General features: G+C 48.2%; 1 protein-coding gene across 1 annotated transcript; it reads right to left on the reverse strand.

Moving 5' to 3' along the window:
- Positions 1-72: 72 nt before the first annotated feature.
- gdi1 (GDP dissociation inhibitor 1) lies at positions 73-23,387 on the reverse strand. The gene is made up of 11 exons (XM_061772481.1): positions 22,673-23,387; positions 18,834-18,941; positions 18,633-18,732; positions 14,274-14,408; positions 14,000-14,198; positions 9,798-9,929; positions 9,603-9,702; positions 4,026-4,197; positions 3,809-3,953; positions 3,647-3,701; positions 73-2,656 (listed from the first exon to the last, which is right to left on the reverse strand). The coding sequence occupies exons 1-11, from the start codon at positions 22,886-22,888 to the stop codon at positions 2,504-2,506; spliced, it is 1,515 nt and encodes a 504-aa protein (XP_061628465.1). The 5' UTR covers positions 22,889-23,387; the 3' UTR covers positions 73-2,503.
- Between the last annotated feature and the right edge of the window lie 794 nt (positions 23,388-24,181).

The following is a 24,181-nucleotide window of genomic DNA, read 5'->3' on the forward strand; positions in this document are numbered from 1 at the left end:
GAAAAAGTGCATCATGAGTGTTATCGTATGTATGCGGCCATCGGTTTAATCTTCGAAAAGAATGGCAGACCATTTTTTCCAGATTTCGCCATGTGCTTTTTTTTTATTTTTCTATCATTTCATTCAGAATTTAATTCACTGTATTTGTTACACAAGACATTAGGGATTGTTCACATATTAGTGATCAAACAAGGACAGTAAGTTTTCCACTACTCAACCTATTTCTTTCATCAATTCATCGGGAAATTGTCAATAGTGGGTCTCAAAGGCCAAACAATGAGAATTAAAACAGTACAACCACACACGGGGCTTTTTGTTTTCAATAAATAATCAAAAGAGATGTACAGCACTGTTTGCTGAGGAAGGCAGGGCAATATATTCACGAGGGAAGAGTATTCCAGTTATTTTCAGGTAACATTTGTCCACACACACAATGTTGTTCAGTGAAATAGTGTATCGTGTGAAATTGGCAAGAACGCAGCGTTCGCGTTCGGGTTTGGGCCATTCCTCAATCCAAGCGTGACGAACACTGGAAGGATGGCTGGAGAAAGTCAAATAGAACACACATCATTGCTCTGTATATGCGTGCGCGCTGCAGAACAAGCAAAATGATAGCACTGTATAGCATCTTTAATAAATATCAAATATAATTAAGACATGTACAACGTACACCCCAATAAGTGTGCTCAGGGTTGCCGAGTGAGCGGATGCCCAAGGAAAGAATTGGCGAGTGTGGATGTGTAGGTGAGCGAGCGCCGCTAAGAGGTACAGTAACGGCCCAAAGATTTGAATCAAAGCCCAAATTAAGGCTTCAAGCAAATCCCAACGTGTTGCTTTGTTTGTTGTGGGGCGCCATTTCTCTTCTGCTTTGTCTTCGTGGAGGCAAACTGGCACTTGCATTCAATTTAGCCTGCAGGCAATGAACTCATCTCCATGACATACGCAAAGGTTGGAACAACTAGGACACAACCGGGCTTTTTCACTATCGGCCAAAATTTCAGTCTGTATTCACTCAACGGTGAAACTTTCCACAAACCTATCTCTGTCACTTCCAATTGCCACAATTTAAAAAAGCCTTGTTTACTTTTTCAATACAATTTGTGCTGAAGCGCACTTTGAACCTCCCCTCTGTAAACGTCATAACTTCAGCCAGTGAAAACGTGCACCAAACACAAAGACGTAAAACTCTGGAATCCTTTTAAAGGTTAGAACTACTGCAAGGTAAAAGGAATGCCGCAAGTTTGGCCGGCGGAGTGACAGAAAAGAGCAACCGGTTAGCTGGCCCGCTAGCGCACGTGGAGACACAACAGCACGGCAAAGTTAGCACATTAGTCGGCGGAGCCGTCGACTGAATACGCACGTTGTGGATTGAAGGACGGGTGAAAGCAAGGCTGACCGGTGCGACGGTCCGGCCTTGCGAGCGTATGAGGCGATGCGCAATACTACCGTGTGTGTCTATGATGCATGCACCAGGGGTGTCCAACGTACGGCCCATCTGGGGGTCCAAGTCGGGCCGTGGGGATAGAACACATTCACTGCAATTTTTCAATCCAAGTTTCTGTCGTGGCTAATTTTGGCCACTGGTCGGCGCACTGACGACCACTTCAATAACCACTTGTGTGTATTCTGAAATTGGCTGCCACTCAGGATTTGACGCCAGATATCGATGCACTTGTAAAGGCTGAGAGAAAGTTGTTTTCTAAAAGGAACATACAGTATATAGATCCACTGAGATCTGTAAGTTGCACGTGTATATAAAAACACTGATTCATACTAATGTTGAAATTGCACTAATATTATAAGATAATGGTCAATAAATATGAATATTTTCCAAATGTACTTGGAATAATTTGCACCCAAAAAAATTTGAATTTGTCATTATTCACAGCACGGTAGCCGACCGGTTAGCACATCTGCCTCACAGTTGTGGGCTCAAATCCGGCCTCCCTGTGTGGAGTTTGCATGTTCTCGCCGTGCCTGCGTGGGATTTCTCCGGGCACTCCGGTTTCCTCCCACGTTCCAAAATCATGCATGCTAGATTAGTTGAAGACACTAAATTGACGGTAGGTATGAATGTGAGTGCGAATGGTGGTTTACTAGGCTACAAATATTCTGGTCTGGCCCACTTGAGATCAAATTGGGGTGAATGTGGCCCCTGAACTAAAATGAGTTTGACACCCCTGTTAATCTCTGCTAAGATGTTATCTGACATGAGAAAAGAAGGTCGAGAAAGAATGAAGTGCTTGAGAATTGCCGAGGGTTCAGATGTGATCCTAGATTCTACAATGGAATGAAAGACAGTGTCGGCCCTGCTTTCGGTGACCGTGGCGTGTGTGTGTTGGGGGGGTACAGGGAAAAGGAGGCAAATGGTTGAAGACAGGTACAGCACTTCTGCTTTCCCGCCACCTTAATTTTAACGTTTGCAGCCCGCAGCCATCGACCCCCTTTTGCCCCTTCAGAAATGCCGCCGCCGCCACGGCCGCCCGCCTCCCTCTCGGGCCGCTCACTGCTCATCCTCCCCGAACACGTCGTTCTGTTTGCGCTTCATGTTCTCAAAGTCAAAGTCGCTGCCGGTCATGCGCTTGTAGATGTCCTTGATGTCGTTGCAGGTGGTCTCGAAGTGAGTGGTGGCGTCATAGGACCTGGAGGCGAAGATCTGGAAAAACACGCGAGATTATTGTCGTTCCGAGAAATGGATCAAAGCGACAGAATTTCACGGCCGCCGGTGTTTTCAATGTTGTAACCGCACGAGGCGCTGTCGCTAGTCAACATCTGCCAAAACCAGAAGAAGTCGCACATGATCGGTCGCAGACGGAAGAAAGCTACTATATAAAGTACATGTGAGTAAATATAAAGGACACTAAAACGAAATGTTCTCTCCTTTTTTACACCTGCAGAATGTAAATCTGTAAAAGCAGATTTCCTGCAAATTGGTGCCTTGGCTCGTTATGATGAAACAGTGTTTATGTCGTGAGCCCGTGTTGTGACACTCATTTGTCTCTGTATTTTTCCAGTGCCTGGGTCCGTGGATGGGCGGAGCCTCTGGCGGACGCCTGCTCTGAATCATCATTAGTTGGGTTCTTCAGCGCCAGACAGATGGGCGCTCGTCGCCGCAATATTGTTTCCTGCTCGTTGTCATTTGTGTGCTTTTCACCACCGCGTTCCATGTCGTATCTGCTTTCTGATACCTGGTGTTTGTTCCAGATTTGTTTGTTTTGATTATTTTACCATGTCTCGTAAACTATATATTTCGGCGCCTCGCTCGTCACGGCTCGGCCGTTCATCTCAGTTTATTCGGTGCTCGCTGCTTCTTGTGTTTGCGTATCAACCTTCTGTTGACGTTTTTCCTTATGGTTATTTGTCTTGCTCGTGTTCCCTTGTTGAAATCAAATGATTGTGTGTTTTGCTCAAGTTGTTGTGGCTGTGCTTTTTGGGTTCAATATTCTAACACGCGAGCGTAACGGTTTATGCTGGAACATGATACGTTTTCATTTAATGACCTTCAATTCCCAGTTCAGTTTCCAATTTGGAATATTTCATTTCGATTGGAAATTAACCAGAAACTATACGGAGGTGTGGCATTCATTTTCCACCCCTGAATGACGTGATGTGCTTTTGGTGACAATGCCCAATGTGCTAATCTCACCTGGCTCTCTGTACCCTCATCTGTGGGCTCGTACAGATCACTGATAGCCACAAATCTGGAATTAAAAAATACATCAATACAATTTTGAATTGAATTGAAGATCTACGATGAGCGTGATGTGATTGTTCTTCAGCGAAATGTCGGCCGGAAGGAAGGACTTACTTTTGGTCAATGGGCTCCAGCAGCTCGAAGGCGGGTTGGATTTCGGACTCTGGCTCGCCGGTTTCCACCGTGGTGCTGACGATAGCGATGTACTTCCCCTGGGCCGCCACGTTGTGGGCGTAAGAGATCATGCACACGTAGATGTCTGCACGAAGGACGATGAGCTCTCATTAATAATCGACAACTTTATGACACCTGCGCCTTTATTGGAGCTCACCTGAGTTCCGGTTGAGCTGATTCTGCGGGATGATGATCTGGCAGGAGTTGGCGTCGTTGGTGTTTTTGATGGGATGGCTGAGGATGCAGATGACGCGGATCACCTGGCCGGCCTTGCGCACGCGCTCGGGGATGTAGCTGGGGTCGCAGATCAGCTGCTTGCAGCGAGCCACCTGTCACAAATCAAACTCAAATCACTTCCATGACTCGTGTCATGAAAATCGGCGGTCCCGTCGGCTAGCTCCGGAGGGCTGGGCCCCAATGAGGAATACGCAAACTTCTTCCTTCCACATCCCGCCAGAGGAACGTCAACCTTCCTGAGCGATCAGAAACTAAGATCTCTGTCTGCATCATTGTAACAAAGTAATGGGATTAACACCTCCTTGCGCCCCCTTTTTCGTGCACGGATCTCATGATTGCCTTTCTCTTTAGGACATGACTTTTCAAACAATCATCTTGAAACGGCAGTTAACCTTAAACTGGCCCCCACACTGGCTCCAAAGACCAGAACTCCTGGCTGTTATATAGAGCCTTGGAGAAAGGAGGTCTCAAACTAACGCCATTAACACAGGGATGATAAGCCAAAATTCCTCCATTGGCCCTGGACACGGCGGAGACTGGTTAGAGCGTCTGCCTCGCAGTTCTGAGGACCGGGATTCAATCCCCGGCCCCGCCTGTGTGGAGTTTGCATGTTCTCCCCGTGCCTGCGTGGATTTTCTCCGGGCACTCCGGTTTACTCCCACATTCCAAAAACATGCGCGGTAGGTTGATTGAAGACTCTAAATTGCCCGTAGATGTGAATGTGAGTGCGAATGGTTGTTTGTTTGTATGTGCCCTGCGATTGGCTGGCAACCGGTTCAGGGCGGACCCCGCCTCCTGCCCGATGACAGCTGGGATGGGCTCCGGCACGCCCGCGACCCTTGTGAGCATAAGTGGCTCAGAAAATGGATGGATGGATGGATGGATGGATGGATGGCCTGGACACCTCACTCTCACTTGATGATGGGGCGTAATTAACTCATTCTGGTATTACCCCCTTGTGACCTCTCGCATGCCAGGTCCCTTCTAAAAGTTAGGCAACAGCGCCTCCAAGAGGAGACTGCAGGGACTGCTGAAAATGAAAAAAGCTCATCGGCAAGGCTGCACAAAAGTGGTGTGCAGGTGCGTGGGGCTCGAGTAGGGTTGTCATTCACAAATAACTCGGTCAAATGAACCCATTTTTTTTTAAGTGACTGCACTGAATGGAATCTCTTCGGGGCAGATTCTCCTGTGTGCTTAAGTCAGAAAAGCGTAGCTCTGTGCTTTTCTGACTTAATGGTCAGGAAAAAAAAACTTAAGCCCCAGCAGAATTTTTCTTTTCACCTGCAAGCAGCATTTATGCCAGCATGGTTGCCGGGCAACGCTGATCAACAAAAGCTGCCTCACTCGCTTTTCTATTGATGCGGCCCGGCTCGTGCGTTCAGTTGTGAGCACAGTATTCTGGTTTCTGATTAAATTACTTTTATTGCATTGAATAAATTGACAACTGGCTGGCGACCAGTTACCCCGCATCTTGCCGGGAGTTCTGAGATAGGCGCCAGCGCACCCGTGGCACCCAGTGAAGATAGGCGGTTTAGAGAATGGGTGGATGGATTTATTAAATATAGAATGCAAAAACACATCATGTTACATGAACGGTGCACACGTCTCACTGCATGGCGACGATTAACTTTCATCCGCTTAATTTCACATGTAAATGATGACAAATAGATTCCCAAATAGATTTCGAAACAGCCGGCTGCCACCAAGCCATACGAGTATAGTATATACTGTATGCATATATTGTGTTTTACAACAATATTTACGGCTAATGTCAGTGTAATCACGTTAAAATAGCTGTCCACATGTTTGCTTGGGGGGCGGCACCGGTTAGCACATCTGCCTCACAGTTCTGAGGACTGGGGTTTAAATCCCGGCCATGCCTGCGTGGGTTTTCGACAGGGACTCCGGTTTCCTCCCACATCCCAAAAACATGCATGGTAGGTTGATTGAAGACTCGAAATTGCCCGGAGGTGGGAATGTGAGTGCCAATGTTTTCCCCCGAAACCGGGTGGCGGCCAGTTCTGGGTCAACCCCGCCTCTCGCCCAAAGATAGCTGGGATAGGCTCCGGCACGCCCGCGACCCTTGTGAGGATAAGCGGAACAGAAAATGGATGGATGGGTGGATACGTATACATATACAATTTGCAATGTACCTGTGGACAAAAAAAAGCAAAGCTTGAGGCCAAAATGTACGTGTATGTGCGTTACGTACCGCTTAAAGACCAAAATCTGTAAATCTTTTGGTACCGACTGAATTTGGTCACTACTGCTAAGTACCGATTCACGTAAAATCAATCGGTACTGTAATTCGGTACCGAGGTGCGCCCGTTGCGGCGGGAGCGGAAGTGGTGGCCAATCACACCTCTGACTTCTGCGTTAACCATTCATGAACAGGATGTGAGACGCATCTTCAAACAACAAAAGATTAACAAAGCGGCAGGCCCGGACCACGTGTCCCCATCCTGCCTCAAAGTCTGCGCGGACCAGCTCGCGCCAGTCTTCACTCAGATCTTCAATAGATCTCTGGAACTGTGCGAAGTTCCATCCTGTTTCAAACGCTCCACCATCATTCCAGTCCCCAGGAAACCTGCAATCTCGGGTCTGAATGACTACAGGCCTGTCGCTTTGACATCTGTGGTCATGAAGTCCTTTGAACGTCTCGTGCCGGACCACCTCAAGAGTGTCACAGGTCCCCTGCTGGACCCCCTGCAGTTTGCCTACCAAGCGAACAGGTCTGCGGGTGATGCAGTCAACATGGGACCGCGCTTCATCCTAGAACACCTCGACAGTGCAGGGACCTACGCGAGGATCCTGTTCGTGGACTTCAGCTCAGCGTTCAACACCATCATCCCTGAACTCCTTTCATCCAAGCTTCTCCAGCTCAGCGTCTCACCTGCCATCTGCCAGCGGATTTACAGCTTTCTGACGGGCAGGACACAACAGGTCAGGCTGGGGGAGGCCACCTCATCCACACGCAGCATCAGCACCGGGGCGCCCCAAGGTTGTGTCCTCTCTCCGCTGCTCTTCTCTCTCTACACGAACGACTGCACCTCAGCGAACCCGACTGTCAAACTCCTGAAGTTTGCAGGTGACACCACTGTCATCGGCCTCATCAAGGACGGTGACGAGTCTGCATATCGACAGGAAGCGGAGCGGCCGGAGCTGCGGTGCGGCCGACGCAACCTGGAGCTGAACACGCTCAAGACTGTAGAGATGATCGTGGACTTCAGGAGGCATCCTTCGCCACAGCTGCCCCTCACGCTGTCCAGCTGCCTTGTGTCAACCGTCGAGACCTTCAAGTTCCTGGGAATTGCAATCTCCCAGGACCTGAAGTGGGCGACCAACATCAACTCCGTCCTCAAAAAGGCCCAGCAGAGGATGTACTTCCTGCGGCTTCTGAGGAAGCACGGCCTGCCACCGGAGCTGCTGAGACAGTTCTACACAGCGGTCATCGAATCGGTCCTGTGTTCTTCCATCACAGTCTGGTTTGGTGCTGCTACAAAAAAGGACAAACTCCGACTGCAACGGACAATCAAAACTGGTACCCCCCTACCCACCCTTGAGGACTTGCACGCTGCCAGAACTAAGACAAGGGCGTGCAAAATCCTCTCGGACCCGCCGCACCCCGGTCACCAGCTCTTCCGGCTCCTTCCCTCAGGTAGGCGCTACTGATCAATGCAATCTAGAACTAGTAGACATTCCAACAGCTTCTTCCCTCTTGCGATCAACTTCTTAAACACCTAACCGATAATTCCATTACAACAAGCTGGCAATTTTTTGGACTTGAGTTGGTTGTCACATTTCTGTGGGGCCAATGATGTATTACTCGTACACTCACTGTCGTTGTCTCGCCATGCTGCACTATTTGCATATACTGGCCACTCATGCCAGAGTAGCATCTGCTCCATTTGCACACTGATTGAGGAGTATCTGTAACATTTGCACAACCAACATTGTCCCAGATGATCGCACTACTCGTCACTTGAAACCGCATCCACCACTCCTTGAAGTCTCGGCGCCCCTTGGACAATGGTCATTGCACCGGACTATTGCTATATTAGTCATTAGAACTGCTCTAAGTGCTAGAGGACTCTGCATCTCTTTGCACAATTGTTTTTTTGTCAACCTCTTTATGTCTCCAAAGTGTTCTGTAAATTGACCGTCTGTTGTCGTACTCGAGCGGCTCCAACTACCGGAGACAAATTCCTTGTGTGTTTTGGACATACTTGGCAAATAAAGATGATTCTGATTCTGATTCTGATTCCCATGCGCACTTGAACGCATCAGTGCCGCACAAGAGCATAATGATGTTCCTCACGACAAACAACCATGTTGAGTCAAACAAGCTCAAAAGTATGGTGGAACAGTAACGGCGGAGTTGCGTTCGGGAGTTTGACACGTCGCCGACTGGCACGGCGAGCTAGCTGGGGCCAGCTAACCCGGGTCAAGGCGGAGCGTGCTTCGTGGGACACAACAGAAGGCTGACGCCGAGCCGCAGAGCGCGCAAGCTAGCCACACAAGCGTCAGACACAGGTAGCTAGCTTTTGGCTAACGAGTGCCGATGCCGTCAGCGGCAGAAAGCGAAAGGCTGTAAAACTACTTTTTCTGGGTCGAGTAAGCCGAGTCTATCAAATGGGTTGAAAGTCAAGCATTTATATGAGACAGTCTTTAGTAAATCAATAAAACTAGGTACAAAATAGTGAAAATAGAGGACGTGCAGCAGCTAGCCAGCGGTCTCTACAATCTTAATAATACAACAATAAGACATCTGAATACGATTCCTGTTTATCTTCGTTCCTGCAGTTCATTGCAAAGAAGTTTGAATTTTGTAATATTGTATTCATTGTTTGTATTATTAATACTTTATTATTCATTGTTGCCCTGTGACTGACTGGCGACCAGTTCAGGGTGTAGTCCGCCTTTCGCTCGAAGTCGGCCGGGATAGGGTTCAAATATTATACCTTTGCTGTATTTATTTGTTTATTTCATCCCCGATTTCTTTTAAATTTGGGATGTTATTTTTTTTACAATTGTCAAAGTGTATATAATGAAAATTAAATGTTGAATTGAAAGAGTCAACACACAAAAGTACGGAAAATCGCTACCGTATCGATTCCCAGGTACCAGGTTCAAATGTGAAAAGGTACCCATTCCTAGTAGCGCGCGGGTTACATTCAAGTAAATGGGAGTGAGCGAGCCTCTTTTAAGATATTGACACTCCCACCTTTATTCTGGCCCACGACCTCTCCCTGTAGAAACATGGTTCTTCCTTCACTATTAATCCATCTTTTTACGATTGAACACATGTGATAACGTACAGGACACTGTATTTGCAGCATCAAACGCCGATAAAAGCTTGTTGTTCGGGGCGTCCATATATTGAAGTGCTCAACGTGCAGGTGTCAGTCGCCTTTTTTGCCATTCGGGTTCGACCGCATCGTGCAGTGGGCCGCCGAAGTCTAATAAGTTTTCCCACAGTGAATGAGTCCAGTTGTACCTCGCCTTCAGACCTGACGCCGATCACGTGGCCGCCTTCAATCACAATCTCATCCACCGGCTTGTTGAGCATGTAGGTGCCTCCGTAGATGGCACTCAACCTAAGCGAGGTGGAAAGAAAATGTTCAGTCGCACAGATGCGCGTACTGCATTCTATCACTATCACAAAGCAAATAAATGAACATTGTCAAGACACCTGGCAAATCCCTGCGGCAGCTCTCCGAGGCCATACAAGGGGTAGAGGTACGGGCTCCTCCCGTAACGCGCCAGCGACTCGCTGTACAGTTTGATACGGTTGATGGTATCCAGGCAGGGAAAATCCAGGTACCTCAGGACGAAAAACACACTTGGTTTAGATCCTGCACACACGGGGTCAACTTGAACTCGTTCAAAGTCGCAGACGTTTTGAAAGGGATTCCAAACGTTCGCTAACGTCGACAAACATATTCGTCAAGTATCTTTTTGCACGGGTAGGTGTGGGTCTTGCCCAGGTTGTCTGTAAAAATTCAGGTTCATAAACCACTGTAGTGACAAACAGATCCCTGTAGAGGGCGGGGTTGCATCGCTTTAGATTCAGGATCGGCGCCGCTTTTGAGTCGAAGATCAACAACATAAGGCCGTGAATTTCGTCTGTCGGTCGTGATTGAGAGAAATGCCAACACGGCAGTCGGGCAGGTTTAGGCCCCTCACGCTCCAGCAGAGTACGAGGTATATGTTTGGTACAAACAGAGTACGTGATAGGGCTGAATGATTTATCGTTTTTAGATCAAAAATCGGGATTTCAGACAAAGCGATCATGTGATCGCCAAATGTGTTTTTGGTTTATTTGCAACTTGCCAGACTACCCCACAATCAAGCAAGTGTCAACTTCATAAAGTATCCTGCCAAAGTCACCAATCCGAAGAGGCAGGCTACTTGTGGACAAGCTATGCAAGCCAAACAACTGTGAGCTGGTAAAAAAAAAAAGAGCCCAAGATAGCTGATCCTCCCTCCTTCCCTGGGTGGTTGCAAGAGGGAGGGAATGCTTATGGTATGCGCTCAGCGAACTTGCTCCGAGTCCACACCACCTACCAGCTAAACATTCCGCTTTCGCAGAGTGGATCTTCTCCTCTGTAACTACAGTAATCCTTGCCTCCATGGTGGCGACTAAGTTACAATTGTGACGTGTACCGTTATCACGGACGGTGTACGTGTGTGTCATGGTCTGTGTTTTGGTTTGGTTTGTTTTGTTTAGTTTTGTTCCCTATTTTCCTGTGTTCCGTGTTTGTCATGTGCTCATTAGGTTGTCGTGTCCACCTGTTCTCGTCTACTTTGTGTCGACCAATCGGCTCTCTCCGGCCACTCGTGTCTTGTCCAGGTGTTCCTCGTTGTCTCGTCAATTTGTTTGTGTTGAGTTCCCTGGTTTCTTTCAGCTCATTGTCTTTGCCACGTCATAGTCGCCAGTTGTCTTGATCATTGTGGTATGTCATTGTCAGGTGTCATTTTCCCGATCTATTCCAGGTCATAGTTTGTTTCCAGTTTTAGATATTCAAGTGTTTCTTTGTTACTTTGGTTTGATTATCTGTTGTGGGACTTCGTTCAGTTTTGCTTTATCCAATATCCTTGTTTTCCCTTTTTGAAGATTAAATATTATTATTTTGGGACTCCCGCACTCCTGCCTCGCCTCCCTGCTTCCCTGCAATTGGGTCCACCATGTTCTTGCCTTGCGTTACTCGCCTTCGCCCTAACCACGTACGTGACAGTACGAAGAGTAGCTAAGCATGTGACACAAGAGCAAGAAGAGAGATAGAGTAGCTAATCGCAAAGCTAACGTGAACTGTTGAGTAGCAAAACACCAGTGAATCCCCAGAATAAGTGCTTAGAGGTGCTCACTCTGTCTGTAACCGCGTTACAGCGGAGAGCAACCTGTACAGCAAATGATTACCGTATTTTCACGACCATAAGGCGCACTTAAAAGTCTTACATTTTCTCCAAAATGGACGGGGCCCCCTTATAATGCGGCGTGCCTAATGTGTGCACCGAGTTCCAAAATCTGTAAATGTTGTTGTGTGACTTGACGGACTGGGAGCCTTTCCTGCCGACACGCTGCTTATATAGAGGAAAGGCGGACGTGGCTGAGGACAGCGTGCGGCCGTAAAGGGGGAAGGGTGCGCGTGACAGAGGACGCTAAAGACACGCCCCCAGTCGGTATATAGCGCCGGGGTGTGCATTGTGCAAAACAACATCGGTTTGGCTAAGGACCCCCGAAAATGGCTCCTACGAAGAGACACGCTTACAAAGCACAGTTTAAACTGCAAGCGATGAGTTACGCGGAGGAACCTGGGAATCGAGCAGCCGCGAGAGAATTCAAGATCAACGAATCCACGGTTCGCAAGTGGAGGAAGCAGGAAAACGAGCTTGGCCAAGTCAAGACGACGAAGCCGAGTTTCCGAGTTTCGGAAGACCAACTCGAGCAATGGATGAATGAGCAAAGAACAGCCGGGAGAAGCATCTCTACGGTCACCATTCGACTGAGGGCAATAACGCTTGCAGAAGAAATGAACATTTTACATTTTCTTGGTGCTTTCGTTTTATGAAACGGCACCATCTATCCATCCAGGCAAGGAGTACCGTGGCGCAGCAACCTCCGGCGGATTACAAGGAAAAAAGGAAAAAAGATTGCCGACAAACACATCCAGGCCAACCACATCAACATGGATGAGGTGCCGCTCACTTTGGACATCCCGGTGAACCACACTGTAGAGAAGAAGGGGACTACCGTGGTAGCGATACGCACAACGGGGCACGAGAAGTCGGCTTTTACTGTTGTGCTTGGTTGCCGTGGTCATGGACAGAAACTGCCAGAACTGATTTTTAAGAGGAAGACGCTGCCTAAAGAAAAGTTTCCAGCCGAAGTCATCGTTAAGGCCAAACAAAAGGGCTGGATGGACGAGGAGAAAATGAGAGAGTGGCTGAGTGAGGTAATATAGAATACTTTATATTCTAATATGTAATTCTATATGTAATATAATATCATATAGAGTTTCATGTTGTAACTGATTTGGAAGGTAAGCAAGGATGTTTATTGCAGTATAATCAGATAAGGGGGTAGGAGTTGATTGCAGGAAAGCCCCCCCCCCCCCCCCCCCATCAGGGTGTATCTGGAGACAATAAAGAACAGATGTCAAGGAAGGAAAGGACTGCGGGGAGCCACTATAGGCATTGGATTCAGGAATGTGGGACGGCGTCTGGAGACAGCGGCAAATGGTCATCATTTTGCAGACGATGACGTCAGATGAGACCATGGACCAATCAGACGACAGCGATTCCATACTTTCACTTTTGAAACATTGTATAAGTCTGGGGTAGAATCAGATAGTTTTGTTCGACTACTCTATCTGCTAAGGATAAGATAGGGATAGTTACGAACCCAGAGCTCTGCAAAATGTAGAGACTCCTCTGTCAGGAATAAATTGGTTGACTTGTAACGCGTTATAATTGTAGTTCTTCCACGAAAACAAACACGCATGGAACCTCGAAAGTAATAGGTGATTTTAAACACAGGTTCCTTCAACGTAAATAGATCGGATATATATATATATATATATATATATATATCCATCCATTTTCTGTCGCGCTTCTCCTCACGTGGGTCGCGGGCGTGCCGGAGTCTATCCCAGCTGTCATCGGGCAGGAGGCGGGGTACACCCTCAACTGGTTGCCAGCCAATCGCAGGGCATATAGAAACAAACAACCATTCGCACTCACAGTCATGCCTACGGGCAATTGAGAGTCTCCAATTAATGCATGATTTTGGGATGTGAGAGGAAACCGGAGTGCCCGGAGAAAAGCCACGCAGGCACGGGGAGAACATGCAAACTCCACACAGGCGGGAGCCGGGATTGAACCGTGCCGACTGTGTGTGTGTATGTATGTATGTATATATATATATATATATATATATATATACGCGGCACGGTGGACGACTGGTTAGAGCGTCAGCCTCACAGTTCTGAGGACCGGGGTTTTTCTCCGGGCACTCCAGTTTCCTCCCACATCCCAAAAACATGCATTCATTGGAGACTATAAATTGCCCGTAGGCGTGAATGTGAGTGCGAATGGTTGTTTGTTCGTATGTGCCCTGCGATTGGCTGGCAACCCGTTCCGGGTGTACCCCACCTCCTGCCCGATGACAGCTGGGATAGGCTCCAGCACGCCCGCGACCCTAGTGAGGAGAAGCGCGACAGAAAATGGATGGATGGATGGATGGATGGATGGATGGATAAATATATACACACACACACTGCGGTTCTGTGGGTTTGGAAAATCAATCAAAATGCTCTAAAACAGGCTGCTGGCAATGTGGGGAATTGTGCTGCCAGAGAGCGAGTTAATAGACGTGCACGTTAGTGCGCTTACTCATCTGTCCTGTAGAGGGCCAGGGCGTGGCCAGTAAAGTCAATGACGTCCTGACCCAAGTCAAACTTCTTGTAAACGTCCCTCATTGTTGTGGTCTTGGGGTCCACGCCCTCAAAGCTCTTGGGGTCGTTCTCGTCAAAGTTAGCCACGAAGACTAAGAACTTGCGGAAGCGGCGCTTCTCGAACATTCCCATCAAATCTGGAGATTCAAGAACAGGTGTTACACAGTGATATTTCCCGGCGGTGCTCCACTCATTGCAGTATTTTGGCTTACTGGAAGCTAGCGCCTCAGTCTCGGTGGACGGCACCTTGTAGATCTTTCCGCCCTTGTAGACAAAGCTTCCCTCCACCACTTTGAAGTCCAGGTAGCGAGTCACTTCTGTGTAGAGCAGCATCTTCACCAGCTGGCCTACTCACACACACACAAACACACACACACACACACGTGACAACAATCGTGCATACGACAACATGGAAAGGAGACTTTCATTTCATTTAGAGCTTCCTGACGGGCAGGACACAGCAAGTGAGGCTGGGGGACACCACCTCATACACACGCACCACCAGCCCCGGGGTACCCCAAGGATGCGTCCTCTCTCCGCTGCTCTTCTCTCTCGACATGAACGACGGCATCTCAAACTCCTGAAGTTTGCAGACGACACCGCAGTCATCGGCCTCATGAAAGACTGTGACGAGTCTGCGTATCGACAGGAAGTGGAGCGGCTGGAGCTGTGGTGGGGCCACCACAACCTGGAGCTGAACACGCTCAAGACTGTAGAGACGATTGTGGACTTCAGGAGACATCCTTTGCCACAGCTGCCCCTCACACTGTCCAACTGCCCTGTGTTAACCGTGGAGACCTTCAAGTTCCTGGGAATGACAGTCTCTCAGGACCTGAAGTGGGAGACCAAAATCCACTCCATACTCAAAAAGGCCCAGTAGAGGATGTACTTCCTGCGGCTTCTGAGCAAGCACGGCCTGTCGCGGGAGCTGCTGAGCCGGTTCTACACAGCGGTCATCGAATCGGTCCTGTGTTCTTCCATCGCAGTCCGGTTTGGTGCTGCTTCAAACTCCGACTGCAACGGACAATCAAAACCGCTGAAAGGATTGTCGGTACCCCCCCCGACCCACCCTTGAGGACTTGCACGCTGCCAGAACGAAGACAAGAGCGTGCAAAACCCTCTCGGACCCTCCGCGTCCCGGTCACCGGCTCTTCCGGCTCCTCCTTCCCTCAGGTGGGCGCTACCGATCAATGCAAACGAGAACTAGCAGACATTCCGGCAGCTTCTTCCCTCTTGCGATCGCCTTCTTAAACAGCTCCCCTACAATTCCATTGCAACATGCTGCCAATGTTTTTCTGTCTTGAGTTGGTTGTCACATTTCTGTGGGGCCAATGATACACGACTCGTGCACTCACTGTCGTCGTCTCGCCACGCTGCACTAATTGCATATCTGTTGTTGACCGATACTGGCCACTCATGTTGCTTGGCTCGTAACAATGTGGTACAGATGATTGAAGGCATTTCATCTAATATTAGGAGACGGTTGGAGACAAAAGGACTTGACTTTGATTTTTTTTCACGAGCCAGTGACGAAGGCACGGAGGCTTCCGACACCGCTCAGTTACTGATTTTTGGGAGAGGTGTGGAGAGTGAAATGAACCTGAGTAATTGACCTCCAGACCAAACTGGAGGGTTAGATATTTGCTTATTTTCCTGCTACCATAAATGACATGAAACTTCAGTGGAATAAAGTGGCTGGGATGATTACAGATGGCACGCCTGCCATGGTTGGCGAGCAAAGTGGATTATCAACCTTATTCTGTAACAAAGTCAGCGAAGAATGGATAAAGCTATAAAACTCAACCGTATTATTCAACAACAAGTTGTATGTGCCAAACATCTGAAATATGGTCAGGTTATGAAACCGGTGATAAAGAATTCTATTTGCTCCAAAACCCTGTGCCACTACCAATGTCAACATTCTCTACTCACCTGCTGTTCCTGCTGAGTGCGGCTTGCTCAATTATTAAATTAAAATCATATAATTATTAAAGGGGCGGCACGGTGGGCGACTGGTTAGAGCGTCTGCCTCACAGTTCTGTGGACCCGGGTTCAATTCCCGGCCCCGCCTGTGTGGAGTTTGCATGTTCTCCCCGTGCCTGGGTGACTTTTCTCCGGGTACTCCGCTTTCCTCCCACATCCCAAAAACATGCATGCGAGGTTCATTGAAGACTCTAAATTGCACGTAGGTGTGAATGTGAGCGCAAATGGTTGTTTGTTTCTATGTGCCCTGCGATTGGCTGGTGACCAGGTCAGGGCGTATTGGAGCCTATCCCAGCTGTCATCGGGCAGGAGGCGGGGTACGCCCTGACCTGGTCACCAGCCAATCGCAGGGCACATAGAAACAAACAACCATTTGCGCTCACATTCACCACACCTACGTGCAATTTAGAGTCTTCAATGAACCTCGCATGCATGTTTTTGGGATGTGGGAGGAAACCGCAGTGCCCGGAGAAAAGCCACCCAGGCACGGCGAGAACATGCAAACTCCACACAGGCGGGGCCGGGGATTGAACCCCGGTCCACAGAACTGTGAGGCTAACGCTCTAACCAGTCGGTCACCGTGCCGCCGGGTGAATTCATAATTATAAAATATTTTTTTCAATAGCTTAACATGTAAACTTTCACAGGACAGGGAGGAAAAATGAAGTGAACTCTTGGTTTCAATAACTGGTTGACGCTTGACTCTTTGGAAAATAACTTCAAGGAAGCATTTCTTGTAGTTGCAGATCAGAATGTTAAAGCATTCCTCTTTACAAAAACTGATGCAGTTCAGCAAGATTCCTGCAGGGATGTCTGCTGGGAATCACTCTCTTGAAGTTATGCCACAGCATCTCAATGGGGTTGAGGTCAGGGCTTCATATACTCACTTGCATAAAACTGGAAAAGATGACAAAAGCCACAATTGCGTCTCATTGATTGGACTCTGATTAGCTCTTGGAGAATTTGTAGCCTTGAGATTCACATTTGCTCCATGTCCTGTGAATGTTTACATTGTTTTCAGTCAAAATATAAAAACAGAATTGTTGGTGTCTCATTAGTTTACGCAGACTGTTTGCTTCTTCTTGCGATTTATATGAAGATCAGACGACATTTGATAAACACTTTATGGAGAAATGTAAGAAATTCCAGAAGCTTCACATACTTTTTCGTCCCACTGTGTGTTATTACTAATAGTGGTGTCAGGATACCAGAATTCTGACTTCAATACTAAACCTGCATAAAGTATATCGACACCGACACTGTAACAATACTGCGGCAAAAATCTAAAACATCAGTAAAAGCAGCAGAATGAACACTGAATAAAAACAATTTCGATACCTGTATATTTATTTGTATTCATTCAAAATATGAGTCATGTTTTAAAATAATTAGATCAATACCTGAATTATCATATTATATAACAAATATGGGGTTGTTGTTTTTTTTCCTATTAATATTTGTGTGTTTGTATGTACGTATGTATGTATAAAATTGTACGTCTATATACAGTATATGTATGATATATAAAACATAGGAGGCCACCCTTGTTTCATCAATTTCTTGTTCGTTATCATAGCTGGTACCACTGAAGGCATTTTACCTTTCGAATACTCAAGCTTATTTGTGTTATTAAATATCATTTTGGTCCTTGTCAAGAAAAGCACAGAAAATGGCCAGAGCAAGATATCAGCTCTTACATTCAACTCTCCTGAGTTCTTTTTGTTGTCATCATCAGATTTGTCCAAACAAAGGTACATTTAGTTGCACCTGGCATTAAGAATGAACAAGAAACTGAAGAAAAATGTCATCCATGACGACGCTCATTATTCATACGTACTTTGCCCATACTGAAACTGTCCATTTCAAGCTTTGAAGCTTTTTATTCAACCTTCGAGTGTGCGGTATTCTTGCATTTGATGTGTGCCATGGCAAACGATACATTGGCGCGGCGCTGTTTTTTTTGCGTGCGGAACCGCGACACTCAAAAAGTGGACCTTTTTGCTACCCTTTTGTATACGGTGTATTTGTATCCTTCTCCGACTCCCCGATTTCCGACGAGCGTAGCCCACATCTTCCGTGCGGCGCGCGCCCACGCAAAGTCGTCTGGCGCTATCGATGCTCTCCATCTCATGCCAGTAACGCAGACTCTCGCGTGTGTCGCATGGCGAGTTTGCCAAACGGCGCGGGAGAATCCCCCGCACGTAACGGCGTCTTTGCTCACGGAGCCTCGTGAGCTGCCCACTCTGAGGTTATGTCCTGCTGGCTAATTAGGAGGCGGGAGCTGGTCGGCGCTTCGAAGCCGTTAGATTTTCCCGGCTCCCACACAACTTGTCGGAAGACGGGCGGTCATTTTTGGGTAACGGCCTACGCCGTATGACTTGAATGCTCTCGCATAAGTTTTTTGGTTTTTTTTTTTTTTTTTAAACAACCGGTACTAAAAAAAAACCAACTGGTACTGTTATATTTTTGACGTCAAAATACCTCGGTGCAGTACTGGTATCAGTACTCGGTGCAACACTAATTATTATTATTATAAATATCCATATTGTATTCAGTGGCCTATTTGCAGTGTCCGACGCAGAACTGACCGTTGGCCATGAGGAACTTGGGGATGAGGTCAACGTTCCAGTCGCGTCCTCGGCCCATGGATTCTGGCGGACTGTTGGGAAGACTGAAGCGCTTGTAAAGCTGAGGGAAAGCACAAGACAGACGTAAACTGAGGGCGCAAAGGGAGACGACAGTCATGTGGCAAATAAAACTTCTCGATGGCTTCCTTTGGTCCCCGTTACCTCCTCCAGGGGGGTGATGGAGGAGCTCTCACCACCGTAGTACGGGTTCCTGTCCATGTGCAGAACCTTCTTACCGTTCACAGACATGATCCCAGACAGGATGCATTCCTGTACACAACAATTGCAAGGGAACAAAATCAGGGCAGATTGGCAGTATACAATTATGATAACTAACATTATTATTATTTTATTTTTTTTCTTCCTGGTTTAGCCAGCTGACAAACATTGCAGACATTCAAAGTTCCTGATTAGTGAAAAAAATACATTTTAAATTTGTGTTTAAAGTTGTCAAAATTAATCGAAAACTATCCACCCATCCATCCATCCATCCATTTTAACAGCCCGTATCAGGGGGTTCGGTACCCCCATACTCCCGAAGCACCCCCAAAGGACCCCCCGAGGGACACGGTCGAACGCCTTCTCCAAGTCCACAAAACACATGTAGACTGGTTGGGCGAACTCCCATGCACCCTTGAGGACCCTGCCGAGGGTGTAGAGCTGGTCCACTGTTCCACGGACAGGACGAAAACCACACTGCTCCTCCTGGATCTGAGATTCGACTTCCCGACGGACCCTCCTCTCCAGCACCCCTGAATAGACCCTACGCCGGATGGTGGACCAGAATTTCCTCGAAGCCGTCCGGAAAGTCTTTCTCCATGGCCTCACCGAACTCCTCCCATGCCCGAGTTTTTGCTTCAGCGACCACCAAAGCCGCATTCCGCTTGGCCGGCCGGTACCAATCAGCTCCCTCAGGAGTCCCACAGGCCAAAAATGCCCGATAGGACTCCTTCTTCAGCTAGACGGCATCCCTCACCGTTGGTGTCCCCCAACAGGTTCGGGGATTGCCGCCACGACAGGCACCCAACCACCTTACGGCCGCAGCTCCGGTCGGCCGCCTCAGAAATGGAGGCGCGGAACATGGTCCACTCGGACTCGATGTCCACCGCCTCCCCCGGAAAATGAGCAAAGTTCTGTCGGAGGTGGGAGTTGAAACTCCTTCTGACAGCGGATTCCGCCAGACGTTCCCAGCAGACCCTCACAATACGTTTGGGCCTGCCACGTCGGACCGGCATCTTCCCCCACCATCGGAGCCAACTCACCAGCGGGTGGTGATCGGTTGGCCGCTCCGCCCCTCTCTTCACCCGAGTGCCCAAGACATGCGGCCGCAAGTCCGATGACATCGAACTGCGACCTCGGGTGTCCTGGTGCCGAGTCCACGTGTGGACACCCTTATGCTTGAACATGGTGTTCGTTATGGACAATCCGTGGTGAGCACAGAAGTCCAATAACAGAACACCGCTCGGGTTCTAATCGGGGGGGGGGGGAGCCGTTCCTCCCAATCACGCCCTTCCAGGTCTCACTGTCATTGCCCACGTGAGCATTGAAGTCCCCTAGCAGAACGATGGAGTCCCCAGCGGGAGCGCTCTCCGGCACCCCCTCCAAGGACTCCAAAAAGGGTGGGTACTCTGAACTGCTGTTTGGCGCATAGGCACAAACAACAGTCAGGACCCGTCGGGGGGCGATAAGTATACCCGCACCTGCTCGGCGCCTCTCACCGTGGGCAACTCCAGAGTGGAAGACCCCTCTCGAGAGGACTGGTACCAGAGCCCAAGCTGTGCATGGAGGCGAGTGCGACTATATCTAGTCGGAACTCGTCGACCTCACGCACCAGCTCGGGCTCCTTGCCCGCCAGAGAGGTGACGTTCCGCGTCCCTAGAGCCATCTTCCGTAGCCGGGGATCGGATCGCCGAGGTCCCCGCCTTCGGCCGCCGCCCGGCTCGCACTGCGCCCGACCCCTATGGCCCCTCCCACAGGCGGTGAGCCCAATCGAAAACTAATTGATTATAAAAGTAAACAACTATTTCAATAATCAATCAATCAATCGTTTAGCGACCAAGGGGTTAAACAAAAGTCTAATTATTTTACATGAACAAGAGTTGTAATGTTTGAGAAAAAAGTCCAAATGTAATTTTGAAAAAGTAACTATAGGAATAAAGTCAAAATCTTGTCAGCAAGAATTTGAGAATTATAGGGGGGAGAAAAACCGAAGTCATTATTCATTTGGCATCAATCAAAGTTTAAAAGTGAATGTTTCCTGCGTTCGCAATCATTCACTCATGGCTTCCTCCCAAATCATTTTGGGAGGACATCGTTTTATGCGGCCGCGAAAGCCACATATCACGGGCGTCGACGTCGGGTTTGTTGCTGAAATACCAAACTTGTGTTTTGTTGCGATGTTGCTTGGATTCTTATTTTGTGGGTTAATAATCCTCTTTTCCAATAAATAGAGTAATAGAACCGTTTTTAGTGGCTTCTGATTTCAGAGCTTGTCATCCATATGTAATAATGTGGGGCGATCATGCATCCGTACGGGTTCAGAGTCATAGCGGCGCGGCGAGTGAAACCCTAACTACCATCTGGCCCGCCACAAAAAGGAGTTTGACACGGCTGATATTCTCGGAGGTACAAAAGTGGCCAATGTGCATCTTGGCAGACAAATCTACTCACGTTGCTCGTTTGAGAGGAGAGACAATGGCTTGATTTTTCATGATCTTGAAGCCTTGTTTGGAGAATTTCTTGAATCATTCAAATTTGACAGGACTTTGAACCACACAAGGTGCCATTTTAATAATCGATTAATCTGCCAGTACTTGTTTCGATGAATCAGATTAAAAAACATTGTTTACGTCCATGCCTTTCTTGAAAAACGAGACCCCAAAATCCCCAAATTTCAATCGATTGTGCTTGCTTGTCATTGGCTCCCCGTGAAATGACAAATGCCCCAGTTGTTCTCAGAGCTCCTCCAGCAACGTGCTCAAGCGTTGCGTGGGTCTGCTCTCCATCCCCCGCCCTAACCTGGCACCTCGGGGGACGTGTTGCCGCCCCCGCCCTTCGGAACTCCCTTCCCTCCGAGGTACGTGATGCTGCACTCCTTCAAAATGGGCCGAGGCCTTTGGCCCCCAAAAAATAATCCGAATTTGAATTGGTTTTATCCATTTTCCTAGCTGCTTCTTTTCACGCGGGTCGCGGGTGTGCTGGAGCCCAATCCCAGTTGACTCTGGGTACACCCTGGATTGGTCGCCAGCCAATCGCGGGCCACATGTAACCAAGCAACCATTCGCACCTCGTTCAGACCAGACCGGGCTGGTCAGAAAATCGGCAGAAAATGTTGCTCATTGTTTTCCAACGTAAAAGCAGAAAACTCCTGCAGCCGATTCGCTGGTTTTTTTTTTTTTGGGTGCCGTTTGCTTTCGACGGGAGCGGAAGTGAGGCCATTAGAACAGACGGATGCTGGGAGGGAACAGGCAGGCACGAGTGCGCGAGCGCCGCCAACTCAACTTCGCTCGTCGCGAAATGACCAATACGAACGACGTCGGCCACAATGTGCGAGTCATGATGACGTGCTCACACACACACACACACACACAGCAGACAAGGGAATCACAACCTTGCGTCTCAAATGGCGACTTTGGCAAAGGAGGCGAGCGATTCGAAAAATGACCCCAAAATCCGCATGAGCCACATTCGTGGCGTGAAACGGAAGACTCGAGTGGACCGTGGAGCTCGATCCGGCCTACAGCGGCGGGGCGACGCCTAAAAGATGCTCCAGCCGCCGCAACACGACACCGACGCCGCTGCGTGGGTCCAAAGCCTTCCCACGGGCGCCGTTCCACGCACTAGCGGCCGTCTGATCATCGAAGCACTCGAATGCACATTTTGTGTCCCAAATGTCCTCGTTTCACGAATGCGGCCGCACGGAGGCTTTTTTGGGCGTCGGGCCTCGGTCGCCCTGCCCATAAGGACGCCGAATGATGCACAAATGAAGCTTGACGCCTTACTGTGAGTCCGGTGCCCAAAACGATCACATCATATTCTTCATCCATGTTGTCTCGCCCTCTTTTTCCGTGAGAAACGCAGCGAAAGGTCCCGCAGGGGCCAGAGTGGGGGGGGGGGGGGGGGAAATGCCAGTGAGTGTCCCGCTCTCTGTGCAGCTGCTTCGGACGCTCGGTTGGCACTTTTGCAGTGTTTTTTGTTGTTGTTTTGTCTTGGATCATGAGATTGCGAAGCGTCGGAATGAGAGATGTTGTCCACACTTTGAGGACGACCAAAGATGGCCCTGGTCCTGGAGCGCTCGGAACAGTATGCCTGCGCGTCGGCAGATAGTGCGCCCCCTCCCTCGTTGACGCACAATCAGGAAATGGCACGGGAACGTCGCCCCCACCTTCGGTTAAGCGTACGCTCGGTGTCAGAGCTCGCCTTAGGCTTTAAAGAGACCACAATTCTGTCCTGTATTTTCTTTCTTACCCCCCCTTTGCAGTTGTAGCGCAGTGTTACGCGGACACAGGCTCGGTATCCCTCCGCCACCACAGCTGCGTGAGTTGTGGTGGCGCAAAGAAGAAAAGACTCCAAACGGCTGCAAACTCGCCATTTGTTCACATTATTGTGTAAAGGCGTGTCTGCCTGTGTTGTGTTTTTTTTTTTTTACCTTGCTTCTTTTTTCTTTTCAATCCAAGCCAATCTGCTGACAGAAACGCAGCACCATGGACAGTCGCCAGGTGATTGCCCCTGTCATCGCACTTGCACGACATCAAATGCCAACCAACCTTCTCCGACGTACAAGTAGAGAAACAAAAAAAGCACGATTGTGCTTCAATAAAAGTACACTCTTCAATGTAGCCAAGTCAAAAACAAAATCAACCTCTGCACACAAAATACTTTTTATCAACTTGTATTGTCATTGTAATATATATATAATATTTCATACACAAGGTAGCTCAATGAGCTTTACATGATTAAAATAATTTAAAAACAAACAGCAAAAGACAAAGACAAAACAGTACAGAAAAATAAGACAGCTAAGAGTAAATTACTAAAAGAACATGCGATGGATGAAATTTTTTTTTTTTTTTTTTAACATGCTCAATCGAACGTGTGAGATAAAAGAACAGTTTTTAACCTGGAATTGAAAGCATTCATAGTCGAATTTGTACTGTACTGAGAAGATGACACACACAAATCATTGTACGTCACATTTTTTTGAACCGAGAAAAAGCTCACGTTGGCTCGATTTTTATGGGATCATGTGTCCGTTCCCAGCGTAGCTTGGCTGACATAGAAAACTGAGTTATAAAAAAAAATGCAAAATGAACTGATTTTTGTTTTTAATTCAACCTCTATTGAACCATGTCGGTCTCCTTGAGATTGAAAACCTCTTTTTTTTTTTTTCAACAGAGACCTGGCCAAGACAGGCCGCAGGAAAAACACAGTGTTACAGACATACAAAGAAAGACAACAATGTATGAAGCACAACATTTGGGATGCAACCATCTGCGAGTCATATCGAGAAA

This window comes from Phyllopteryx taeniolatus, chromosome 1 (genome assembly GCF_024500385.1).
Source record: "Phyllopteryx taeniolatus isolate TA_2022b chromosome 1, UOR_Ptae_1.2, whole genome shotgun sequence".
NCBI classification, from domain to species: domain Eukaryota; kingdom Metazoa; phylum Chordata; class Actinopteri; order Syngnathiformes; family Syngnathidae; genus Phyllopteryx; species Phyllopteryx taeniolatus.